The sequence below is a fragment of the Muntiacus reevesi genome, chromosome 2 (genome assembly GCF_963930625.1).
Source record: "Muntiacus reevesi chromosome 2, mMunRee1.1, whole genome shotgun sequence".
Taxonomy (NCBI): Eukaryota; Metazoa; Chordata; class Mammalia; order Artiodactyla; family Cervidae; genus Muntiacus; species Muntiacus reevesi.
In genome coordinates this window covers 53,768,405-53,794,666 of record NC_089250.1, presented here as the reverse complement: position 1 = coordinate 53,794,666, position 26,262 = coordinate 53,768,405, and the positions used below count along the sequence as shown (strand labels likewise).

General features: G+C 50.9%; 1 protein-coding gene across 1 annotated transcript in view; it reads left to right on the top strand.

Moving 5' to 3' along the window:
* CDH4 (cadherin 4) overlaps window positions 1-26,262 on the top strand; it is a 475,364-nt gene that overhangs the window by 362,072 nt on the left and 87,030 nt on the right. The window contains exon 4 of the mRNA XM_065919692.1: window positions 5,564-5,737. Within this exon, the coding sequence (XP_065775764.1) occupies window positions 5,564-5,737 (174 nt within the window). The remainder of the gene's footprint in view (window positions 1-5,563; window positions 5,738-26,262) is intronic.

Below are 26,262 nucleotides of genomic sequence, written 5' to 3'. Positions count from 1 at the left end.
ACAGAGTGCGTGTTTATTGAGGATGTGACCCTGTAGTTCACCTATATCGCTTGGGAGTGAGACCACCTAACATCCCCAGATTGTGACCTGAGGCAGACACTCCCCACCTCTGGCCCACAGCCCAGCTGCCCCCAGAGCTCGTCTGGCCCCTGGAGAGGGAAACAGAGGCCCAGGGGAAATAAAAGACTCACTCAGGGCCCAGGCCTGGAGCAAGGACACCCCCCGCCCCTGCCACCCCTGGGGAAACTCTTCTGGGCAGCTCACCATTTCAGAACCTCTTCAGCAGAAGAATCCAGTGCTGAACCCAATCGATTAAGTCTCAGTGGGAGAGGTCATCTCAAAGGAGAGATGCTATGTAAGTAAGAGCCGATTAAGGAGCAGGCAGACTCAGGGATTCACAAACAAGCGTCCAGTCTCTGCGTCATCTATGCCTGTTAGCCATGGTCCCCACCCTCATCTGCCCTCTTGGGGAAAGGCCATACATGTGGGCAGGAGAGCCCTGTGTCCCATAGAAGCCCACCTACCACCCCATCCTATGGTCAGGGCTCCAAGGGGTCCCCAGAGCCTGCAGACTCCACCCAGACTCATAGGACAGAGGTGCAGGGGTGATGTACAAAATTCAGGGGAACCACATCAGGATTCGAATACCACCCCCGCTGCACACCATCCCTGAAGCCGCCCACTCTGCAGGCGGGTAGGCTGGGTCGAGGGTCCGGCCAGAACACCAGGCGACTTCCTTAGTGCTCGCCCTTCTGCAGACCTGCAGGTACGAGTGTGGCCAAATCCAAGGTCAGCCCGGCAGTCAGGAACCACCCCCTACCGGTTACAAGGCCTCTGACTTGAGCTGAAGTGTCTGTAAGGAACTAGTGACGTGGGCTTGGTCATCGAGTCAGGGCCGGGCTGTTGGTTCTGAGAAAGTTGTGACACCTTATATACAGAGAGAGAGACATACAAGAGCACACTCATATGTACACATGTTCACATACACATATGTGTCTGTGTCCACACATGCATGTGCCTATATAGGCCTGGACATGAACACGCACATGTGTGGCTTTTAGTAACAGGAGCACAGAGGCTACATCCTTGTCTCACCTGACATCCACCATCGTGGCTCCAGAAGCACTGGTGACCTTGGCGCATGGGGAAATGCCGGCTGTCGTCGGCTCAGAGATGCTATCCACAGCGGCCGGCCGCAACGTTATTTCCCATCTGTGTGACTGTGCGTCGGGGTTTGCGAGCCGAGCGGCCTGAGGTCATCACAGGTCCAGAAGTGCGCACTTGCCCGCTGGCAATGACTCGTCCATGTCTGCGTCAGCATCCCTCCCCCAGAGGAACGGGGTGTCTTCCCGTCCCACGAAGCTAGCGCAGGTCTGGCATCGATCTTCTCCAGATTTTGTTATTACATTTGTCTCACAGCTTTAAAATAGTAGCAAATATGTGCAATTTATTTAAACAACACTAGAGAAATTAACGCCATGGAGGCGCAGCCTCAGCAGAGAAGGATGAGGCAGGTTTTTTAAAGGAGAACAGAACGGTTCGATGAAAACCTTTCAAATCCTGAGTCTGCGATTCAGAGGCTCAGCTGAGCCTCTGCAGGTAGCCAGGTAGACCTGCATTCTCTGCACCACACACAGGGAGATGTGGGGGGAGCCCAGATGTCCAGTCCCCACCTCCCAGAGATTGTACGTGTGACTGGTACCCCTGCCCCAGCCCACCAACCCCCACCATCATGCAAGGTGTGTTTGGCTGATTCCATCTGCTGCCCTCACACAGACAAACTCAGAACAAACCCTGTCTCACTCCCATCTCCTGAGGCAGTTGCTAGGACAGGTGACCCTCATTTCCCGAAGAGTGAGGTCTTGCGTCTGTGGAGGGTGACAGCCCCCTGGTCCCCTGGAAGGCTCATAAACACACACCACAGGCATCACCCCAGAGAGCGTGAGTCCAGGCAGGGATCTCACCCTTTGCGTTTCTAACCTGCAAGCTGACCTGCGGGGAACTCAGAGATGAACCAATGTCTTTGGGCCTCTTAGTTGGGAATGTCCCTGTCTAAGCAGCCCACTGCATGCTGACATGAGGACTCCTAGAGGGGATGTGACCTGATGAAGAAACCCCAGAAGTGAGGGTAGCATGCAGCCAGATGCTCCAACCTTGAGGCCTGACTCCCAGCACTCAGATCCTACCTTCAGAAGTGACTTGGCCTCCCTGGGTCCCCTGGTAGAGAAGGGATAAACTTCCTGAGGTCTTAAAGGGAGGAAGGATGCAGACAGAGATGCTGGAGAACATTCAGTGACCACAAAGTGACCCAGGCACATGGAGAGCAATCATCTGCATCCTGGCTGCCAGGGACTTCCCTAGTGGCTCAGACAATAAAGAACCTGCCTGTAATGCAGAAGACCTGGGTTTAATCCCTGGTTCGGGAAGATTCCCTTGAGGAGGGCATAACAACCCACTCTAATATTCTTGCCTGGAAAATCCCATGGACAGAGAATCCTGGTGGACTACAGTCCGGGGTCAAAAAGAGTCAGACATAATTGAACCACTAACACTTTCACCTTCTGGCTGCCAGGGAAGTGGAGACACGCAGCTAGGACCTCCCTGAATGCTGTTCTGTGATGCTCATCAAGGAGCCTAGAGACGACTTCGCCCATCATCATGAGAGATGCAGGGTTGGTCACAAGGCTGGGAGAATGTCAGATCTCCATAGAAATCAAGTCCTATGGGGATGCACACACTTCACACGGATCCTTCTGATGAAGGTGGGATGCAACCTAGGGAACCTTTTGGTTTTTAACTGCCTTAAATGCGATTTAAATGCATTTAAACACAGAAATTCAACATGGAAGACAGCTGGGCCTCTGGTGGGGAAAGTCCCAGAGGGGGTCTCAGTGGAGTATCGTTAGCCTAGATAGGTTTCTCCACTGATGTAGCATTAGGTTTTGCCTACAAAAGTCTGTACAGTAAAACTATGGTTTTCCAGTAGTTGTGTGCGGATGTGAGAGCTGGACAATAAAAAAAGCTGAACTCTGAAGAATTAATGCCTTCGAACTGTGGTGCTGGAGAAGACTCTTTAGAGTCCCTTAGACAGCAAGGAAATTAAATCAGTCAATCCTGAAGGAAATCAACCCTGAATATTCATTGGAAGGAATGATGCTGAGGCTTAAGTATGAATCCTTTGGCCACCTGATGGGAAGAGCCAACTCATTGGAAAAGATCCTGATGCTGGGAAAGATTGAGGGCAAGGAGGAGAAGGGGATGACAGATGATGAGGTAGTTGGATGGCATCACCGACTCAATAGACATGAGTTTAAGCAAACTTCAGGAGCTAGTGAAGGACAAGGAAGTCTGGTGTGCTGCAATCCACAGGGTCGCAAAGAGTCAGACACGACTGAGCGACTAAACAACAACAAAAAATCAACATTAATTTGGGCATTCAGGAAGGATACAAGTTGTTGTTGTTTTCTTTAATCAGCTAGTTTTGTCTGCGTGTGTCTAACATTTCTATGCAACTTTTTTGCAAAAGGGAGTGAGGGAGGCTCTCTGTCCACAGCGGCCAATACCAAGGCCAGCGGGTTCTCACTGGGTCCAGAGATCAGTTGAGGGTGGAGACCCCGCCGTGACTGGAGAAGGGCCATGTAGGGCCAGGTGACTCCAGCCAGGCTCGGGCTATCCTGGTCCAAGTTCTGTCTCCATACCGTGAGTTTCCGTGTACTCCTGGCTCTGAAGCTTGGAGTAAAATGAACATCAACTGTGGAAACGGTGCAGAGGGAGCCACATGGGGGGCCTTGAAAATAAACCTGGAGGCCACACAGGGGTAGGTGTCACATGTACACAGGAGTTCTGTGGGTTCTTTTAATTATAGAATTTCATGTATATTATAACATCCTGAAGTACAGAAAGGTAAAAGAAATCAAGTAAAATAAAACTCACTGGTGACTAGAGAAGGCTAGTCATTTCTATGTGTTCCTTCTATGTGTTCCTTCTATGTGTTTCCTTCCAGCCTTTTCTCTACCCTTTAAAAAATCATGGGACTCATATCGCCCGTAACTTTGACACCATTTCTTCATTTGCTATTATTGTATGGAATTTTCTTCATGTATTCAAAGAGTAACTTCTAATGACATGTAATATCCCAAAATATGAACGTAGTGCAAGGAATTTAACTACTGTTTACTACTATCAGAATTCCAGAATTTTTTCCTGATAATTTTACTATTTTATATTTGCACACTATTATCATAAAGACAACTACAATGAACATCTTTATTTGTAGAATTTTGTCCACACAGTTTCACTGGGACAGGTTCAGCTCTGGAGTTATGGGTCAAGAGCGAGGACTTTTTCTGAGGCCCTTGACAGTCACTGGCTAAATGCTGGTCCCAGCAGTGAGGAGGTCTATGACTTCAGAGCAGCCAACATCCAATCCCACTGGTTCCCATCAGTCTAATTTCCATAGCAACTCTCTGAATTCAGTACTGTTATACCATCCCTACTTTATAAAAGAAGCAGCTGAAGCTTAGAGAGATTGAGGGACTTGCCCCATGTCCATAAATCTTTGGACAAGGGTCTGTGTGACGCCAAATCCCACACCCTCCACCGTCACCCCCTGCTGACTTACAGCATACTCTCCAGCACCGAGGATTCTCTTTGTTTACTCCTGTCACTTTGATGGGTGAGGAAAATACACTGCTTTAGTTTGGTTTGACAACTGGAAGCTGTGAACATTTTTCATGAGTTTATCAATCCTTTGTATTTATTTTGCTGTAATTATCTATTCATGGTCTTTTTCCTGTTATAATAAAGTTCCATTTTTTATTGATTTGTAAGAGCTCTTTATATAGATAGAGGTTATTAACTCTGGTCATATTTGTTGTAAATTCATCCAAAAATATGGAGAAGGCAATGGCACCCCACTCCAATACTCTTGCCTGGAAAATCCCATGGATGGAGGAGCCTGCTAGGCTGCAGTCCATGGGGTCGCAAAGAGTCAGACATGACTGAAGTGACTTGGCAGCAGCAGCAGCATCCCTAAATAAGGGTTTTAAATTAAAATGTATGAGTACTTTCCTTTGTCATTTTTTCCCATTGTTTTCATCTTTAAAAGCCCTGATCTACTTCTTAAATAGTCAGCTATATTTTCTTTACCCCCACTCAATCTGTAGTCCATTTCTTTGTACAGATGAGAGGCTTGCTAGAATTTTTCCCCCTAGCACATACTCACACACACACATGTTTCCCAACACCATCCAGTCTTTTCCTGGATCTAGATTCTGGGGTTTTCTCTGGTGGCTCAGATGGTAAAGAATCTGCCTGCAATCCAGGAGACCAGAGTTCAATCCCTGGGTCAGAAAGATCCCCTGGAGAAGTAAATGGCAACCCACTCCAGTATTCTTGCCTGGAGACTCCTATGGACAGAGGAGACTAGCAGCCTATAGTCCATGGGTTTGCAAAGAGTCTAACACAACTTAGTGATTCACACACACACACACGGATTCTAAGGATGACTTTTCCTCTGCAAAACCTAACCAGGCTTCTCTGCCTCTTCTCTCCCTTTCTGCAGAAAGGAAAGAAGAACCCAGCCCTGGACCCTGTCCAGCCTCCGAATGACACACTGCTGCCATGGCCTCAGCGCCAGAGCTCCAACGGGCTGAGGCGGCAGAAACGGGACTGGGTCATCCCACCCATCAACGTGCCGGAGAACTCACGCGGGCCCTTCCCACAGCAGCTGGTGAGGGTGAGTGGAGAGCCTCCTGCCAAGGGGGCTACTCTCAGCTTTAGTCTAGGTTTCTCCTTCCAGGATGTCGCGAATCGAGCCTGATGGGCATGTTCCTGGAGCTTGGGACAGCTCTGCACTGGGTGTCTGAGAAGATCAAGATTTCACCTTTTCAGTAACAAGATCAATATTGCACAGAACAGAAAAAAATCAGAAGGGCGGCCGCATCCTCCAGGGTGGACAGGTCTGCTCGCTTTGGGTCCTCTCTCTCCGGTCACTGTCAAGTGACGACGCTGGTGCATGGGAGGAGATGGGACAGGAACCTGGGTCGTGGCCCTTGACCTCTGACATCTTCCCTTGATCTGTTTGTTCACACTTCTTCCCCATTGTGACTAAGTTGCTAAATGGAGAATGATGTCTGTGCTGACAGAGACCTTGGTGAAGTCAGAGGGCCTGAGAATGAGCCTGGGGTGCCAGGGGGCAGTTCTGTGTCCCTTCCCTTGGTGTTACCTGCTCCCAACAGCCACCATGAGGCTGCTTCTCCTGAAGGAGGGAAAGACTCATTTCACAAATTCATGTTTCAATAATCAAGGCCATCAACTAGCATTTTCTTCTTCCCTTTGAATGAAAATTGCAACCCAATATGAGCAATAATTTGATAAAATGGTAGTGAGAATGCCCTCCGTGGAGAGTGCCTTGCCCCACTTCATTATTAAGGCATCATCTTCATTCCTTGGCCTGATTTGTCTGTTTTGTTTCCTATTCTGCTTGATGAAGAAAGGGAGGGTGGTGTTTAATATGCAGAGATGAAGCCACAAACTTCGCAGGGACCCCAGGTCAGACACCCCACCACACATACATCACAGCCGCAGTGACTTGTCATGAACATCATCCTACCTTCTCCACACGTGATGCTGTGACTTAAGAACTATATAGTTTGGTGTTCATCCCCATTATTCACCAGAACTCCTAAAGCCTGTGCAGTTTCCTAAAAGATAAGAGTGAGAAAGATGTCTGCAGACATTCATAGCAAACCCTGTCTAGCACAGCTGAATTATTGCACAAGGGGACTTTTGGAAAGGCGGGGACCCTTGTCACCAGGGGGACCAACCCTGAGACTGGAGGGCTGGGACCTGTACTTCTGCCACCCCCACCTCCAGGGTGGAAAGGGGGCTGGAGGTTGAACCAATGGCCATGATTTAATCAATCATGCCAACGTGATGAAGCCTCCATAAAAACCAAAAAGGACGGGGTTCAGAAAGCCTCAGGGGGTGAGCACATTCAGACCTGGGGTGCCCCTTTCCCACCTCACCGCACACCCCTCTTCCATCTGATTGCTCCCAAGTCACAGCCTTTACAATAAACTGAGAAGCTAGTGAGTGTACATTTCTGAATTCTGTGAGCTGCTCTAGCATGTTAATCCAACCCGAACCCAAAGAGGAATTATTGGAATCTCAGATTTACAGCCACCCAGTCAGAAGCACTGCTGGAATATTCTGCTGCCCTGGTTCCCAGCCTCCCAGGTTAATGATATTATCACCTGACACGTGGAAATTCCCTCCTCTGTCTCAGGCTGCACACAGGCCTGTGAAAGGGGAGGAGACTTCCACGGGCAGAGCCTTATCCTGTGAGGGTCCCCGGGATCTGCTGGGTCCGTTAGTCCTGCCGTGTCTGTCCTCTGCTGGATGATGGAGGAAAAGACACGGGTGTGCTTTCCTCCTGACCCCCTCCAGGGTCTCAGGGACAGAGAAGTTGTGGCTGGTGACGGCAGGGGGAGGGCCGGCGTCCCCCCACTGGCAGGGGCTCACCACCCCACCGGCCCGTGGGCATGTTGATGAGGACACGTCTTCTCACAAGCCACAGTGATGTCTGCTTGCTCCAATGGGGGAAAACGCGCCCCCTCCCAAGTTAACACAAAGCTTGCACATCGGGCAGGCAAGCAGCAGTAGGCAGAGGTTCTCAGGTCCTTGTACACACAAGCTCCTGATGACCGGCCTTGCTGGTGACCAGGCGAGGTGTCCGGCGTCAGGTGGGCAGAGCTGCACACTCCACATGCCGGAAACCAGCGGACACAGTTCAGAGTCACTGGGGGGCAAGCTCTCCTGTTTTCTAGTCTGAAGCGTTGCTGTGGTTTGGAGAGAGTATGTCCTCTGCTCCTCAGACGTCCAATGTGTCTGCAGCCCTTGGAGGGAGGCTACCTCCAAGTCGATGTCTGCTCTGACGCAGACTGCAGGAAGAGAGGGTGGCTTAGGGTGGGCTGATGCTATGACAAGCTTTCCCACAGTTTCAGAAATGTAACTCAGTACGTGCTTATTTCTTGCTCCTGAAACAGTCACTTGGGGGTGGTCACTCAGGGCTCCAGAGTGAAGTGCACAGGATGGCTGGGCCTGGACGTGGCAAACACCAATTGGGCCAGAATCCCATTGGCCAAATTGCAGGGGAACTGGGGTACACAGCACAGCTCTGTCCCAGGAGGAGGGCTATGTGTGGGGAAGCACTGGTCGCTGACCCAGCAGGTTTCCCCGAGATGAGAATGGTGCATGTCCTTTCCTCTCTAAGGGTCCCTCTGCTCCAAGGAGAGGGTGGCAGAGGTGAGCGATCTGACCTGACTTACTGCCCTTCTCTGAGCCGGTCTATCTTTACCCTGCTGTCCTGCTGTATGTCCTCCATACCTAGTATGCTCCGACATCATGCTCATTATTTATTCATGTAAGGACAGGCCTCCTGAAGGCCAGGCCTGCCTGCATCTCTAGTGCTGTGAACAGCAGGCACTGCCTGTGTTGACCCAGTGGTGAACACTGTCCTGGGTGCCCATGGTAGCCAAGACACAGGGCATCTGGGGGATCTTGGCACTGTTGTCCTGGCTCCTCTGGGGTCAGACTGCTTCCACCAGAGTCAGGCATCCAAGTTGAGCTGATCCTTTTGGGGAGATGAATCTTCAGCAGATGGAAAATAGGGTCTCCGTTGTGGTTTCTGTACAGTATTTGTGTTTTCCCAATGGATTCCAAAAGGCTTCCCTGGTGACTCAGATGGTAAAGAATCCACCTGCAATGCAGGAGACCCAGGTTCAATCCCTGGATCGGGAAGATCCACTCGAGAAGGAAATGGCTATCCACTCCAGTATTCTTGCCTAGGAAATCCCATGGACAGAGGGGTCTGGCAGGCTACAGACCATGGAATCTCAAAAAGTCAGGCACGACTGAGTGACTAACACACACACACAATGGATTCCAAGTCATTATGCAAGAACTCAGCCCAGAAACTCATGCATACAAATGCACACACACAGGTGTGCACGCACCCGTTCCCACTCCACACGCAGACCCACACTCTCACGTGCTCACTGTCTGCCTCCTCCTGCCCTCTCTCCCTCTCTCCTCCCCCCTTTCCTCTTTAAACTCTTAAGTAGCATGGACAAGGGTTTGGGGTGCTTTTCTGACCTATTTCTGTCTACAGGAAGTCGATGAGTTTCCTGTCAGTGTTTTTCTTGGGGGGGGGAGGGGTGTTCCTGAAAGAAGCCCCCAATCACAATGAATGTGAATACAGCTTGATGGGAGCGGGAAGCCGGGTGCGGAGCATGGAGGTGCAGCTGGGATCAGCTGCAATTCTGTGCTCATTAAGGCATTTCATTCTGATAAAATATGTTAAATGAAAAAGTGGGAGGGAGAGGAGCAGGCAGAATGTTCTTCCCAAAAAACCTCCGTTAATTACAGGCTTTTTCCTTGGAAAGGATATCATGTTTCTTCGCAAGCCTTCCTTCTGCTGTGCGGGGAGAAGAGATAATAGGTAGGAAGAGGGGAGTCCTGGGCCAGGAAAGGGTCGCTGTGGCTGGCAGGACTGCCGGGAGCTATGATGGCCATGGCGAGGCGTGGAACCACTCAGGGGCCGTGCCCACCCAAATTAAATCACAAGCTAAATTAAGTGGTGAGTGAGGAGACGCAGTCACTTCATGGAGAGCCCATTCGGAAGATCCAGGCTGTGCTTCCTCTCAGAAGGAAGGAGGAAGCAGTTCACAGCCATTAAGCCAACCCCCTAGGAAGCTGCACAGAGGCTCTTCATTATCCAGGATCATGGAAAATGGCAGGAGGGGACCCCCTGGCAAAGGGTAACAGGCGGCCCTCCTGCTCCTGAATTCCAGCTCTGTCTGGGCTCCGGATGGAACTGTTTGGAGCCACCTGTGGGTGCCAGGCACCGTGCAGGCTGGAGAGTCATAAGGGAGAAAACACACAGCCCTTTTGTGGCCTCAAAAAGCAGCAAGCATCCATTTCCCACTTGTCATCCAGAGTTTGGTCCCTTTACTACCTTGGTTGAGACACCTTCACATGTAGATTAGAGGAGGGTTTTGAAAAGACACTCGCTTTTCTAGTGTGTATGTTAGGTTTGACTTCTGGCAAGATTCAGAATGAGGGTAAAATCAAACTTTTAGAAAGAGGACACATTTCTTAGCTGAGTCTAATAAAAATTCAGAACTGGTTAACTTGAGAGGTTGTCCAGGGCAACCGTAGGGTCGGCTCAAGATGACGAGGAGGCAGGCAATGCTCTTGGGAGACAAGTCCTTTAATTTTGGAAGTTGGCATTTTAATAGACAATGAGTCATCCAAACCCATCCTCAGAGCCCTTGCCTGAGAGCCAGCCTGGAGAGGGAGCTCTGAACAGAAGGCTCCAGAAGGAAGTCCTTACATAATTGCTCTGTGTGGAAGATGGCCACATGGAGAAGATGAGCCGGAGACGCCCCTAGAGTAGGGAGAGCAGGAACTGGGCTGCAGGTGGCTTGGGAAGGGTCATAAAAACCAGCCCCTTAACATCTGATAACCCAAATGAACTTCAACCAACTGAAGTCAAAGGCTTTCTTCACATGTTCTCGACAGTTTAGTTCCCATTTTGTGCATGTGGACCACACAGCCTCAGGTCCATCCACAAATGTCTACAGACCTTTGTGTAAAGAGAGGATGGCCTGGGGTTGGGGAACAAGGGCTCAGGAGCCAGTTGTGGGATGAAAAGTGCCCTGAGCTGGGGTCTGCATCATGAGATGTGTGACAGGGAAATGGAAGATACCCCCAGATCTGCCCACAGTAGACTCTCCATAAATGTTCATCAGATGTATGAATACATGAGGTATCCTACACATGTATGAATTCTGTGTTATCCTACAAAACATTTGCTGGGTGGCCTAGCAATGTCACTGAGCCTACCTCAGAACCTAGTACTCTGAAAGCATCCATCCATTCGTGAATGATGGATGTGGTCATTATGCACCTTCTTGTGGAAACCAGGTTATTTCTCAAAGCACAGCGTGCATGTCTTGTCCCCCTCCCATCATTTCCCTGTCATCACCAGGAGAAAACCTAACCCCCAAGCACGTCCTAGAGGACCCCATGATCTGACTCTGCCCTTCGTGCACCAAACTCCCACCATGCTGGGCCACGCGCGGCTTCCAGTTCTGATCACATCCTTGATTGCCTGGAGTCCTGTGTTTTCCCTGTGTTTTAGCCATCCCAACCTGGCTACTTCCTCTGTTCTCTGAGAACGCTCCACTTCTCAGGACTAACACAGGCCCTCCCCCATTGTCTGCCATTGTGGCAGAGTTTTTGGCACTTTTTTTTTTTTTTTTTCAGTGATTATCAATCTCTCTCCCCAGTAAACACAGAGGTCCTTGAGAGATAGTTCACCTGTCAAACACAACAATGGGGACAGAGCAGATGTCATTAAGTACTTACTGAGTGAATGATTCAACTATTGTGCTCAGATCTACTAGTCTGCTTTTCATGATCATTATGGAGATTGTTGGGTTAGATAAACGATACTTGAAAATAATGAAACTGGAAGTTCTGTTTGTGGCAGTGCGGGAGTAGTGTATATCAGATCAATACTCCTCAAATAACAGTTGTAAACTTTGGGGGAAATTTTTTGCTAAAAACTATTTGAAGTTGCTTGAAAATGATCAATAGTAGGCAGAAACTGTTGGGGACTCCACCCTTGAAAAGAAAACAGAACTGAGTGTGACCTGTGTTTGTGTGTCTTTAAGAGCACCCCCAATCTGCTCTTGCATCAAAATGTATCTAGATCTCACCCAGAAAACCAGTCTTACTGGCCAGCAGAGTTGGAAGATGGGATTTAGAATTAAAAACAGCTGGAATGTGAGGGGATAAATCCTGTAAAATATGTAGCCACAGGTGGAGACTCCCAGAAATACTCATAAGTTCTGTCCAGTTCCTCAGCTGCCCCTTGAACTTCACATGCCCACAGAAGATTCCAGAGAATCCAGAGAAAAGCAACAGCTAGATGATTGAAAGAATCAAGAAGAGACTTACCAGGCAAGGTAAACAAATTTAAATTTCAGCCCAGCCAAGTTAAAACCCTTTAGAAAAAGACAGCAGAGCCAGTTTCTCTACAGTGCATCATCTACAAAGATTACAATAACCAGAATACAAACAAAAATTACTAGACATGCCAATAAAGGAAAACGTGACTGATAATTAGGCCAAAACTGCTCATAGAATCTAACCCAAATATTGGAATTAGCAATGGGGCCTTTAAAATATCTCTCGCAAATATACTTCAAGGACTTAAATGAAAATATGGTCAGAATGAATGAATACATTGAGAATCACAATAGAAAAATGGAAACTCCAAAATTACAACCAAATGGAAATGGTAAAACTGGAGAGCATGATATCTCTAATGAGAAACTTATTGGATGGGCTTACAAAGTAGATTGTAGAGGGCAGAAGAAAGATCAGTGCATCAGTCAGTAAAAATTATTCAATCAGAAGAATGGCAGGAGAGAGAGGATTGAAATGTACAGAGTTTTGATAGGACAAGACCAAGTGGCCCAAAGTTTGTAACTGGAATCCCAAAGTAAGAGGAAAGAGGTAATAAGATAAGAAAAATGCCTGCAATTTCCCCAAATTTGGTGGAGAGACAAACTTACAGATCTGATAAATTCAGTGAATCTTGAGTAGGATTAAAAACAAACAAAACCATACCTTAATTATTATCAAACTGCTGAAATTCTAAGACTAGAGAGAAAAACGTTGAAAGAGAGGATAAATGAAGCACAACAAGGACCACAATGAGAGCAAAGCCTGGATTCTCTTTAGGAGTGATGGAGGTCTCTGGCAAATGATGTTTTCAAATTGCTAAATGAAAATAAACTGTCAACCAAGAATCCCATATCCAGAAAAAGTATATCCCTCAAAATTAAAGGTAAAATAAAGGCATTTCTGATAAACAAACTTAAGGAACTCCTTACCAGTGGGCCCACATTAAGCAGTATATGATGTCCTTTAGGCTGAAAAGAAATGACACCAGTTGGAAATTCAGATCTACAGGATGAAATGGAGAACACAGGAAAAAATAAGTGTGTGGGTTGATGTAAAATACTATTTTTCCTCTTAACTTATTTTAAAAGGCAGCTGACTATTTAAAGCAAACATGTAGCAGTATATTGTGGGTTTTTAGTTTCTGTAGTTATAACAAATATGACAATAACAGGACCTGTTGGAAAGACGACTAATGTGGCCCGAGCTCTAGACTCAGCCTTGATAGTCAGGTTGATTGTCTGACGCACACAGCAGTGTAACTGGAACTCGCCCCTGTGGCTGTGCAACTCCTTCAGGTGCACAATACCCTCCTCCAGGTACCCAGAGCCTCCCCCAGGTACACAAGGCCCTCCTCTGAGCGCACAGGACCCTCTCCCAGTGGATGTTGCCCTCCGAAAGCTCAGCGTACCTCCCTTTCAAGGAGTCACCGGGGAGCAGGTTCTGGGCAGAGGTGGCTGCTTTCTAAGAGGCAGAGCCTTCAGATGCTCTAATTCCTAACCTCTGTAGTGGGTCTTTCAGGCCTGTTCATCAAAGCCAGAAATGCACATGGGTGAGTGAAAAGGAAGTGGATTTTCTCAGCCTCTGGGGAGAAACTGAAAGCAGGCTTGCTCCTGGATTTTGCTCGTGTCTGGATTTCCTTCCCAGATAGATCTGAAGAAATTGCAGAAGTGTCACCTCTGCCTCCACCACACTTTCCACGGTTTCAAGGGTCACTGAAATGGAAGGAGCTGCAGCAGAAGGAGCTGTAATGAAAGGAGTTGAAAGGATTGAAGAAGAGAATCCAATGGGCATCCTCTCGTCCCCACCAGGAGACACACCTCCACCCTCCACAAGAATGTGTTCAAGTATTGGGAATAACAGTTTCAGAGAAATAGCAGGATTCCTTTCCTGGTGAGGCGGGGCAGTGAGAGCGCCCAGCACCTGCGATGCAGGGTCCTCTGCCTGTCCAGCCCTGGTGGGGAGGGTCAGCACCGTCAGCCCCCAAGTCAGTTCTAAAAGTGCAGCCCCCACCCAAACGTGCCTTCGGGGTTCTTTCGAGGCAGCCTCCAGGCCTCCCTGTAATTACTTGCAGGGAGCATGCATTACCCTCACAAAAGCCAGAGGGACCTGAAGAAATCATTGTTGAATGCCTCTGCACCGTGGGTCCTGTGATTTAATCAATCGTGCAGAAGACACGTGCAAGTCCCTTTGTGTTTACGGCTCCCTCATCTGAGTGGAGAATGTTCCCTTTCTTGAATTGCTTTAATGGCTATATTTATGCAGCTGAAAGTTCCTTAAGAAATGAAAGTAAAATCAAATTGCTGTAAATGCTCAGATAATTTATTGGAGAATATTCAATTAGAATATATTAATATTTTAGGTTTCCACCATTAATTTAATATTCAGAAATGTAATTTAGTCGTAGAATCTCTGGATCACCCTGGGTGGATGGGGTTTAGGACGTGGACTCAGCACCTGCTGAGAATGGTCAGCTCCCAGGGCCTCCCCCTCCCCGACAGTTTCCCAACAGCCAGGGTTCTGCCGTGGCCCCCAGGCCTCGCTCGTGTCCACAGACCAGATGTCCACAAGTACGGACACGACCCACATGTGTGGTTGGGGCTCACTGCGGACACCAGAGAAGAGCCCAGGTGGGGCTCATCAGAGCTCAGAAGATTCCAGAACTCAGGGAGCAGTGGCCAATAATTGAGGGAAGAGGTGGCTATGTGGGTGAAGCCTGCTTCTCCCCACACACACACTCTCCCCCCACCAACGCTGGTGGGCAGGCCGAGTTCATTGTTCTTTTACTCCTAAGTCACCTCCAGGACTATATGGACATTACCAGGGAAACTGACTTTCCGACCCTCACTCCCACACTGATGGGTGGGGTCAGGGGGGCTGCTGCAGGGTGAGTGGCCTGCAGATAAGCTTGAGGATGTAGAGACTTGAGGGTACCTCGGGGAAGGGCTGTCAGCCGTCCTTTCCTGGAAGGGGTGCCCTTCATTCTGCAGTGTGGCCTCCTTTTTTGTATGAAATGATGACAGGTCATGGTGAAGGTTAAGCCTGGACATGCACATGGAGCACCCCCTCTGCTGTGGTTGGCACAGAGGACACACAAAAACACGGTGAGACAGAGCCTAGCCACCCCAGAGTCTGTGTTCAGGGAGACGGAGAAGCAAGCTGCTGATTATGTATTGAGGACCAGGAGATGTGGAGTGCAAGCATGTCCCCATCAAACAAGGTGGCCTGGAGAGTCTTCCCTGGCATGAGAGCAAATACAGGGGCAGATGAACCAAGGTGATACCAAGGGGAAGAACATTCTGGACAGAGGGAACATCAAGTATAAAAGTTCAGTCTTGAAGGAGGAGCCAGGAGGTCAGAGTGGCTGTATGGGGATGGGCAGAGAGAGGGTGAGGGTGATGAGGCAGGGAGTGCCAGGTCACAAGGGGCTTGCCCACCAGGATGACCCAATACAGTGCTTGTGATCCCTGGGGAATAAGGGGCTCCCTTTGGTCACTCTGAGTCCGTCCCGTGGCCAGGGGGCCCTGGAGCTTCGGACCCTCAGTGTGCATGTGACGGGAGCAGCAGTTGCAGGGAGACCACCAGAAGGACACATGACCCCAGGGTGGTCACAGACGGGGGTCCCTGCAGGTGCTGAGGAGGGAGAGCGCACAGTGCAGCCTTTGTTTTCTGAGATGCCTCCAAGCTCAGGAGGGAGCAGACGGCTGAGGACAGCCCTGCAGGGGTGTGGGGGTCGTCCAGGTGATCCCTGGAGCCTAGGAGGAGATGCCCACATGCCCCTGCCGTCCTGGGACGATGACAGGTACCGCGTCCTGCAGGAGACACAGGTTTGTTTCTGATGCTTACTGTCTCCTGTTAATCACTTCCAAACCACCAGACATTTTATTTTGAAGACTCTTTTCCTCCAAATTGTACAGAATCAGGTCAGGGGGTCGGCGGGGGTGGGGGGCAGTGCAATCTGTGTCCACAAAGCTCCCAGCTGAGGATCTGACTTCCCCTCCCTGGAACAAGGGCACAGAGACGCCAGCTCACAAGCAAAGCCAGTCAGAACACAGAGTGTCTGGGGAGGGAGCTCAGGCCGCCTCTAACCTGCAGAAGACAGCGGCAGGCTGCGGTTTCAGCCGCCCCCGTGATGCTGGAGCAGTCAAGCCTACATCTCCAAAGTTATTCTTAAAAATGACACCCCAGAGACAGGCTGTGTTGACGGCTGGACTTGCGGCCAGACTGCTCTGAGTTTTGTTTACTTCTGGCTGCAGTCCCATCCGAGAGCGGCTAGGTCTCAGGCCACCACGGCCCTGAGCACAGGTCCCTCTCCATCTCAACCATCAGAAACAGCCTCAGTGCTGGCCCTCGCTTTATCAAACCCAAGTCCAAAGAGGCATTTGCACCTACACTTAGGTGTTCAGCTTCCCAGTCTGCTTGGCCATTGAGTTACCAGCTTGATTTGGGCTTTGGGGCTTCTTGAGCTGTAAAGGCTTGTTTAAGTCAAGAAGCTGATTTCATTTCCCAAAGAAGGAGGCGTTAAGAACAAGAAAAGCCATGGAGCCTCAGTGTCTATTTGTTAAAAGCAAAATTAAGCAGACAATTAAGCAGTGTCTCACGGAGGCCTGGGCCCTCTTAAGCCCCCAAGATTGAAGGGGTGCCCCCCGGGATGAGGTGCCAGCAACCTCACTCACACCCTCACACCACTCCTCTATCCCTGAGCAGTGCATCATGAGGACGAAGCGGGTTACCACAGTCATGGCTTCAGGAACAGTCTACACATGTGAAACAAATTAAGGGAGAGGGCATGGTTGGTGTGTCCCATGCGTCGGCAGAAACCTGCTCTCCATGCTCCGCTGGGCCTCAAGGCCACCTCTGTCCCCCGCACATCATCCCCACAGCCCAGGGAGCTGCATGCAGGTCGGAGCTGGCCCGGGTTAGAAGCACAGCGTTTTCAACTTACCTGTTGCCTCAGGGAGGTGGAACCGACAGAGAAGAGAGAAGAGAGGCTTGTTCCCCATGGCCAAACCGGGAGCCCAAGCCTGGGCACTTTGTCTCCGGAGATTAGCATCCAGATCAACACTTAGGTTTCCTATTAAAAAGAATAGAATCCTTGTGACTTCCTAGGTGGTGCAGTGGTTAAGAATCTGCCTTGCAATGCAGGTGAAGTGGGTTCAGTCCCTGGTCAGGGAACTAAGATCCCACATGCTGGGGAGCAACTAAACCTGCTCACCACAACTAGAAAGTCCATGAGCCACAAAGAAAGATCCACATGAGGCATCGAAGATCCGCATGCCACAGCTAAGACCCGACGCAGTCAAACACATAAATAAAAAGAACAGAATCCAAAGATAAACTGGGCTGCAAACTTACCCTGTAGATTTGGACAGGGTTGGTGGGAAAGGATGTCGGGGTGATTAGTACATCCGTAACCTATTAGGCCAGTGACTGTCCATCTGTACACCTATTCATCCATCCCTCTGTACGTTTATCTGTCTGTCTCTCTCTCCATCTATCCATGTCCCTATCCGTCTGCCCACGCATCCATCCATTTGTCCATCTATACACTCGTTTGTCTGTCCATCCATCCATCTTTCCCTCACCCGCCTACCTGCTTGTCTACCCAGCGTCTGCCCATCCGTCCTTCTGGCCATCCAGGACTCTCACCCTCTCAGCACCCTCCATACTGTAAGGCAGAATTCTGCCGTGATCACAGCAACACACTCTAGCTACTTTTTCAAAACTTAGAAGGCCTATGAAGTAAAGGATAAATTGAAGAAGTCAAAAACCCCACATCATTAGTCACCATCATTAAAATCCTTCCAACATTTGAAGACTCCCCATTGAGGACAAATGTAATACGTATTTGACAGCGGTGGAAAATTCTTCCCCAGGTTTGGAGGAAAGTCATCCATTTGGCTTAACTATGAACATGACAAAATTATTGGACTCAATGATGATGCCAATCCCTGAAGAAGATGTTAGGACCAGAGAAGACATCTTGATTGTTTTCTCAGATCATCAACAGCCAAAAATATGTAGGCTTAAAAGAAAGGAGTGTATTTATTCCTCCAGATTCCTCCTTAGAGGAAATTTCAATCTTTTTTTAGAGAGAAGTCCAGTTTAGGCTTGAAGAAAATAGTGACCTAGCTGGTCACTTCAAAGACATCTATCCAGCATTGACTCTGAGGTCAGCACTGAGCCCCATAGTGGTGGTCCCATCCCATCCTGGAGAGCTTACGTGCTGGTGGTGGAGACAGACAAGAAAAGAGAGAGGTTCAGAACATGGAAGGAACCATGATAAAATCAAACACGGGGATGAGATGGGCAGGGACGGGCCAGTTGGTGACAGAACTGGTGCATCAGGTGGGGTGTGTCACCCAAGGCCCTTGAGCTCCTATAGGGCTAGAAGCCAGCTGGGTGAGGATCAGGCAGAGAGTGCAAAGTGCAAAGTGCAAACAGCGAGTGCTAAGGCCCTGGGGCAGGAATGAGCTTGGTGCACAGAGGGATGGAGGTCTGTGCAGTAAGAATGTGGCCAGCAGGGAGAGGAGGTAGGGAGGCTGACCAGGGAGGAGAGCAGAAACTAGGTCCCTCAGGACCTCAGACCAGGTGGCAGGTCTAGGTGATCCCCGACTCCCGCCCCCCACACCCAAGAACGCTGTCTGATTCGTCCTCTGTGATATGCCTTCAGCTGCAGGCTACATGTGAGAGATGGAAAGTTAAGGATGGGAGCTGCACCTGAGCTCCAGGATGGGGGGATTCGGCCCAAGGGATGGTGACATGAGCCTGGCGGGACAGGAGGGGAGACGGAGGAGGAGTGGGACAGTGCAGCCTCCTGACTGGCTGGTGTGAATTGTGACTGCCCATGGGATGCCCCTAACCCTGCCCCAAGGTTGGGGGGGCACACAGTCACAAGGCACCCTCCTCCTGGCTGCAGAGGAAGTGGGGCCCCACCCCAGGGCCCAGGGGGGCGTGCTGTGCTCTGTAGCCTGGTAACTGGGGGCCAGAAGGCCAGTCAGTGAGGAAGCCAATGGGTCTCTCTCCCCTCCATCTAGTATTGAAAGGACACTAATGTCACTGCCGATTACAAGGGTTCACACCATCCTTTCTTCCTGTGAACCATGGCAAAGCCCAGGGCAAGAAATGACCACGAAAGAGCCTAAAGCATCGTGACAGAGAGGTAAAGGTTTGCCTGACAGCAGAATGTGTCTGTCCACAGCCTAGGTTTGGTTTTGTTACAGCTGCACCAGGTCTTTGTCACAGCATGAAGGGTCTTCAGTCTTCATTGAAGCACATGGGATCTTTCTAGTTGCAGCATTCGAACTCTTAGATGCAGCCTGTGGGATCTAATTTCCCAATTAAAGATCAAACCTGGGCTCCTTGCGTTGGGAGAACAGTCTTAGCCACTAGACCACCAAGGAAGTCCCAGCCGAGGTTTTTAAATTAAGCATGTTCTGGTTCACGTGGAGCTCTGACTGTGTTTAGAAAAAGTAACATGCATCAGGGCTCATAACAGTGCTGGTGCCAGGCCTCTCAGAGCCTGGGGGTCGGATCAGGAAGGTCCATGTGGGATCCAGGCCAAGCCTCTGGGTGGGGGGGTACTGTGGACCAGGACCACTCGTGGCCCCATGAGTGGGGCCAGCTGTGGGATCCGCAGACTCTCACACCAGGAGGATGTTTGCTGAAGAAAAACCAGGCTGTTTCCAGCCTTCTGCTTGGCTCCCAGGTTGGGGAAGCCGATAAAAACTAGCCCCACTGACCCATCTCATTCGGAGCCAGAGGTTGAGGGGTGGCAGATCCTTCCTCAAAATCGGGCTCCCGGAGATTGCGCTGAGCTCTAGCCTCTCTTAATGCAAATTTTAAAAGCTTTTAATGTAACGTTAGGTACATACCAGCTACTCGTCAGAGCTGTAGTTATTGAGGGTTAATTTTATAACCGCTACATTCCTGATCAACTGTTACTTATAATTAGCCCCTATAAATATTTCTAAATAATCAGATAATATTTGAATATTTTAAATAAACTAAATAGCTGTCTTTTTGCTTCCATCGGGAAATCACATTTAAATTGGGAACTTTACAGGGGCAGGTCCGTGTACCTGGCTGCTCTAAGTGTGGAGTTTGCTGACACACAGCTGTTACACTCCAGGGAAAAAAACAGTTTAGTATGTTTCAGAGTGTAAGAGGATTATTTTTAAATAGCGTCATGAATATCAGGAGAAATCAAGCAAGCCATAAACAGTCCTGAGTCGAAATTCTCTTAAGGCTGGAGGGGACTTTGCAGGCTGACGCTCCTTCCTCAAAGTCAGCTTTCACGTTTGGCACTTGTGCCCGGCAGCTTCAGCTTGGGTCCCCAGTTTGTTCTGCATTGACCCTCACGGTTTCGGGGGGCAGAGGCCGGCACACCCCATGAGATACCTGTGGGCCCCTCTCGGGACAAGGATGCTCAGTTTGGGTGTCCTGCTGGGGGCTGACAGCGGGGTCTCTGCAAACATGTCTGGTGAGTTCAGCAAGGTGCTCCCAACACTGTCTCCTCTCCCTCCAGCCACTTGCTCCATCCAGGAGCATCCTGGAGTGGAAGGAGGCCCATCACAATAGCAGTGGATGCCCCCAGGCTGCCCTGCTCCCACCCCTCTGCCAGCCCTGGGGAGCAAGCTGTGCTGTGTTTCATACCTCCCTATAAGCCCGGAAGAGCTTACTATCCATGCTCAGGTGCCCCAGCCAGACAGCTGCACAACTCGGTGGCCAAGAGCAGGGACAGAACACGACAGACCAAAGAGGCCTTTCTGGGGCTTCTTGAGCTGCTGGCAGCAGAGATGGGCGTGGGAGGGGTGTGTTCATTCACAGGCCTGCGGGGGAGGGGCAGCAGTAGCTCTGGGACATGTATCTACCACCTAGGAGGGCTTCCTGGAGAGACCCCTGTATGGACATCCTGTGCTCAGAGGCCAGTGAACCCTGACTCAGGTCAGGGATTTCCCAGGTAATACAGCTTCACCCCTGTGGCCTGGTTCAGAGCACCATGTCTGTAGCCAGACCCCACAGGTATTCTCCTTTGGGGGCAGCCGGACTGAGGGCAATCAGGGGTCAGCCTTGGGGTCTGGGCCGCCTCCGGCCCTTCCAGTTGAGTGTCGGGGCTGGGAGTGTGTCCTCGATGTCCCTTGTGAAGCAGAACCCTCCAAGGGTCAGGACAATCTGTGTGAACTCTTGATGCTGCTCCGGCCCCTCTGAATGGGAGGAGCGCGGGGCTCTTATTCTTCCCGCCAGTGCACAAGCTCTGGGAGAATCCTGGCTGTTTCCAACCTCTGGAGGCACCTGCGTCCCTCGGCCAGCAGCCCATGCTGAATCTCCAAGGCCAGCGTCACAGCACCCACCCCTGGCTGCTCTTTAGTAAAATCCCCTCTCCCTCTGCCGTGTAAGGACCTTAGGGCCTCCTGGCTGATCCAGGATCATCTCCCAGCCCAAGAGCTTGAATGCAATCATGGCTGCAGACCCTTATTTGTCCTGTGAGGTGACACTCATGGACTCCAGGGATCCAGACCCGGATGTCTTTGAATAGGACACATGGCCCTGCTCAGCCGGTCAATCCCAAGGCAGGATGTAGGGACCCCTGTAGGTGGGGGGAGAGGAGGTGCTGTCTGGTCTCTGCCCCCTTTCCTGTCATGCTGTGTCACCTGCTCCCCCAGAAACAAGGATGTTCACAACAGCTCACCTTTACTAGCCTCCCTAGGAGCCGAGTACAGGCGACACCACCCCTGCTGGGTTCAACCCCTGAACCCTGGAGGAGAAACGGACTCTGACCCACATCTGTTTCCAGCAGAGGCATCAGGCTCAGAGAAGCCTAGGTTCTCACGGGAGGTCACACAGCTCAAAGCACAGAGCTAGGCTAGGAACCCACAACGTCTGGCAAAGTGTACTGGGAGCCCAGAACGCCCAGGTCCAGGGGTGGCCATCGTCCCCATTTTTACCATCTCTGGGTTAGCAGTAAAGGCATTCTTTCTGCAGAATATCTCTTTGAAGGAAAACTTACTCAGGGAAAGAAAAACAAGCTTCTCTGTTGGAGGGAAGGAAAAATAGGAATCTATGGCTTGTGTTTTTCACTTGCTGCTTCAAGCTAATCAGCCATACCAGCTCCAGAATGGCTGCAAACAAGACAGTGACTGAAGAAAAACAAAGCGAGATCCATGGAGATGCCTTGCACGCCTGGGGCAGCGAGGGGCTGGGGACCTACTGAGCAGAGATGCAGCCACGGGTGTGGATGTGGGGGGCGTAGGTGACCGGGGCTGCCCTCCACTGACTCCCAAGCCTCATTACTGGAGGCCACTGGTGGGGGGAGGGCACCCTATGTGCTGCAGGCTGGGTCCAGTACTCCTCACCCCACCTACCTTTGCACAATACTCACAGACTGAGTTTGGCTCAGATATTTCTGCCTTGTTTGGGAGTGGGTCTGGCATCCTTGCACCTAGGCAGATGGGGAGGCAGTCATGTCTGCGACGTCACTGCTGGAATCTGACTAGTTGTGGACCACAAGGAACCTCCTCTCTCACCCACCCCCCACCCCCACGCTTCACACAACAACCCGCTAATTAACCACCTATCCATGAACCATCCAGTCTCTTCAGTGAGGTGTCCGATGGCATCTGCCTCACCTGTGTGCCCCTGAAGCGCTGTGGGGTCCTCTCAGGGGTGGCCCCAGCAGATTCTAACCTCCCAGTGCTTATGGACCAGCGAGGAACTCGAGGGTACTTGGCATGCCGGTGGTGATCCGGCCAGCCAGCAATTACCCATGCCACCGAGAGAGACGTGCAGGCTAAGAGTCTGTCCAAACCAATTTCCCCGGGCTGGTTATTTCAAAGTCTGAAAATCCCTAATTCCGGGAGGCAGGCGGTATTTAAATTTAAGCTCGACTCCCGAATGAGATCTTTGCGTTCGCCTGTTCAACTTTATTTGGAACTGTGAAACGGTAACTTGATTACACGTTAAGGAAGCTTTGGCTGGGGGATTGCAGCCAAAGTCTCTGCTCCTCTGAGTTTATCCCCTTGCCGATGGAATCCACCCAAATGGGGGGCTCCGTGCCACTGCTGTGAGCAAGCATGGACCAGGCTCAACCCAGGCGTTCTCCAGGTGGGGAGTCCTGAGGCGACGGTTTCAGGGTGTCATCTGTGGTCCTAGGAGGGGGACACACCTGCTCCCTGCTTGGCCACAAAGGAAGGGCCATCTGGAGAAAACTAAGTCTCCCCAGTCTTCCAAGCTGCTGGATTATAAAACTGTCCAGATGAAAATTCGTTATAAGAGGAGCTTAGACCTGGCCATCTCTCACCTGGGGGAAAGTTCAGCTTCTGATGTATTGCGGTCAAGCTGGGGGGCCCAGAGTAGGGACCCAGCAGATGAGCAGGGGCAGCAGACTCAGAAATTCAGAGGGGGAGGAAGGGTCTCAAGTGAAGGGGCCAGTGTGGAAGCCACCATCACCTGAATATGAAATGATGGGGGCTGAGGTCTGGAGTAGAAGATTCAGGATTCTTTCTGCAAATGGCACCAGTCCACTCTCAAACTCAGGGTTTATGGCTCATGTAGATGAAACATGACGAGCTGTGTCAGCTTCAGGCATGGTGGGATCTAGGCGCTCAGGCGAAGTCTGTGTCATCAGGTGACTTTCTCCTCGTCTTGTGGATCTGCCATCCTTGACATTAGCCCTTCTCAGCAGCGCCCCTCAACCCCAGGTATGAGCAGCGCAGAGCACATAGCCCCACATCCCCAGTTCTGTGGAAGGAGAGTCTCTCTCCACCCAGTGATTCCAGCAAATTCTCTAGAGCAACTCATGAATCTGATTAGCTCCTACACCCACCCAGCAATGAGGTGAGAAGACATAAGAAAGCCCCCTAGGCAGAGGGACCTGTGGCTCCAAACCAGTCACCCAAGAGCACGTGGGCTCCGTGTGGGCAGCGGGGGCAGGAATGAGGCCGAGGGGCATGGGGCTGGATCCTGGGGGCCCCACAGAGCCACGCCATTTTAAGGAGCCACAGCTGAATCCTAGAAGCGGCAGGGAGGCCAGTGGGCAGCGTGGGCCTAACGGCACTCGCTTCTCAGGGAAGCCCCAATGACCGCCCCATAGGCTCTGCTCACACTGGTCTCAGGGCAGCCAGAGCCCTGGGGATGTTCAGAAGCTGCCCAGGTGACCCTGGTGCATGGCCAGGGTCTGGCATCCCCAGGCTGTCCCACCGCCTGCAGACTGACCGTGTCCCCATTGTAATAAGACAAGGGTGCCAGGCAAGCTCCCCGCGCCCCAACCTCCCGTCATCCTGGCAGAGATCCACCCCTCTCAGAGGAGAGGGAGTCGCATGGGATCCACAGGGCTCTGATGGGACTCTGAGCCTTTGCTTTCTTATCCACAGTGGGAAGAAAGCCTGAAAGTCCTTGGCAGTGTTTTATGGGAAGAAGACATTCAGTAAATGAAGGAGCAGAATTACACTCACCTTCTCCCACCCCCCCCCCACTACCCCTGTGCTCAGCCCTGGCCCCAGAGGTTGGGGAGGGAAGGGGGCTCCATGTCCAGTGCACCCACCTGGGGCCAGCATGGTGCAGGGCCCTCTCCAGGGGGCCTGTTTGTTCTTTCATAGACGCCAGGAAGAGCGGTGTCCTCATTCCCTCCCCAGGGCTGAGGCATGCACCTGAGGTCTCATACCCAAACAGAGACCAGGTTCCACTTACACCCATGGTTTAGAACAGCACAAGGTCAGTCTACACCCCTGAAGGTGGGCTCCAGAACCCACCCACATGGGTCTCAGTTCAGTTCAGTTCAGTCACTCAGTCGTGTTCGACTCTTTGCGACCCCATGAATCGCAGCATGCCAGGCCTTCCTGTCCATCACCAACTCCCAGAGTTTACTCAAACTCATGTCCATCAAGTCGGTGATGCCATCCAGCCATCTCATCCTCTGTCGTCCCCTTCTCCTCCCGCCCCCAATCCCTCCCAGCATCAGGGTCTTTTCCAATGAGTCAACTCTTTACATCAGGTGGCCAAAGTATTGGAGTTTCAGCTTCAGCATCAGTCCTTCCAATGAACACCCAGGACTCATCTCCTTTAGGATGGACTGGTTGGATCTCCTTGCAGTCCAAGGGACTCTCAAGAGCCTTCGCCACCCAGTAATTCAGAAGGTGCTCTGCTGCCATGAAAAACTATAATGTGGGGTTGGGGGAAACCCACACCCATTTGAGGGTCTGAGGGTAGTTCCAGACCCTTTCCCCAGAGATGCTCACATGCATACACACACACGTGCGTGCACATATATGTACATGTGTGCACACATGTATGTGCATACACCTATACACAAGTGTGTGTCATACATGTATGTGTGTGCGTGTGCGCACACGCACCTACACGTGTGTGTGTGTTGTGCGTGCATATGTGCATGCGCAGGTACATCCACATGCACACATATATGCACACAGATGTCCACACATGGGCCCCAGCAGAGCTGAGGGACGCTCCTGTTAGAAGTTCACCGCCATAGCAGAGTCTAGGCACAGACCAGGCTAGAGGTGGGGCTGTTGGAGGAACACCGCACAGCCATTCACTCTGAGAGGTGTTTAATTTCTGGAGGAGAGTGGAGAGTGAAGGCAGGCCCCTTCATCCCCACCATGGCTGCATCCATCTCAGCCACATGCATGTGTAGCGACTCTCCACATCAGTGCTCCGGGAGGCCAAGTGGGATGATGGAGGGGCCATCTGCCACCCCTCCACCCCTGAGAGCAATGCAGGGCCAAGATGACCCCGAGGACACGGTTGAGGGCCACATTCTGCCAGGTAACACGGATGCCTGGCACAGATTGGATCTGGGCTTCTTGAAACCAGAACCACACTTTTGAGAGAGGCAGAGTTTATTTTAACTGCCAAGAAGCCCTCTAATAATGGGTTGCTAAGAAACCACCACAGTAGACGATTTTGAAAACGAAGGAGACGTTTGTTCTGATCTATGAGTTTCTGAGACCGTGGAAACACCCCCACCACACACACGCCCGCCCAGTTGAAGCACTGCTGTGGGGGGCATGGAAGGTCCTCTGGGAGGGTTCAGGAGGTGCCTGGTGGGGAGAAGCTGCCATGGGAAGAAAGTGGGTGATGTTGGAAGAAGCAATGGGTGTTGTCAAGCCCAAGGTCGCTGTATTCCAAATCACAGGGTCGGCCAGGCTGGCTCTGCCCAGCTAGTGTCTTTGTGGAGGTTGGGGGCCTGAGAATGGTCAGGATGTTGAG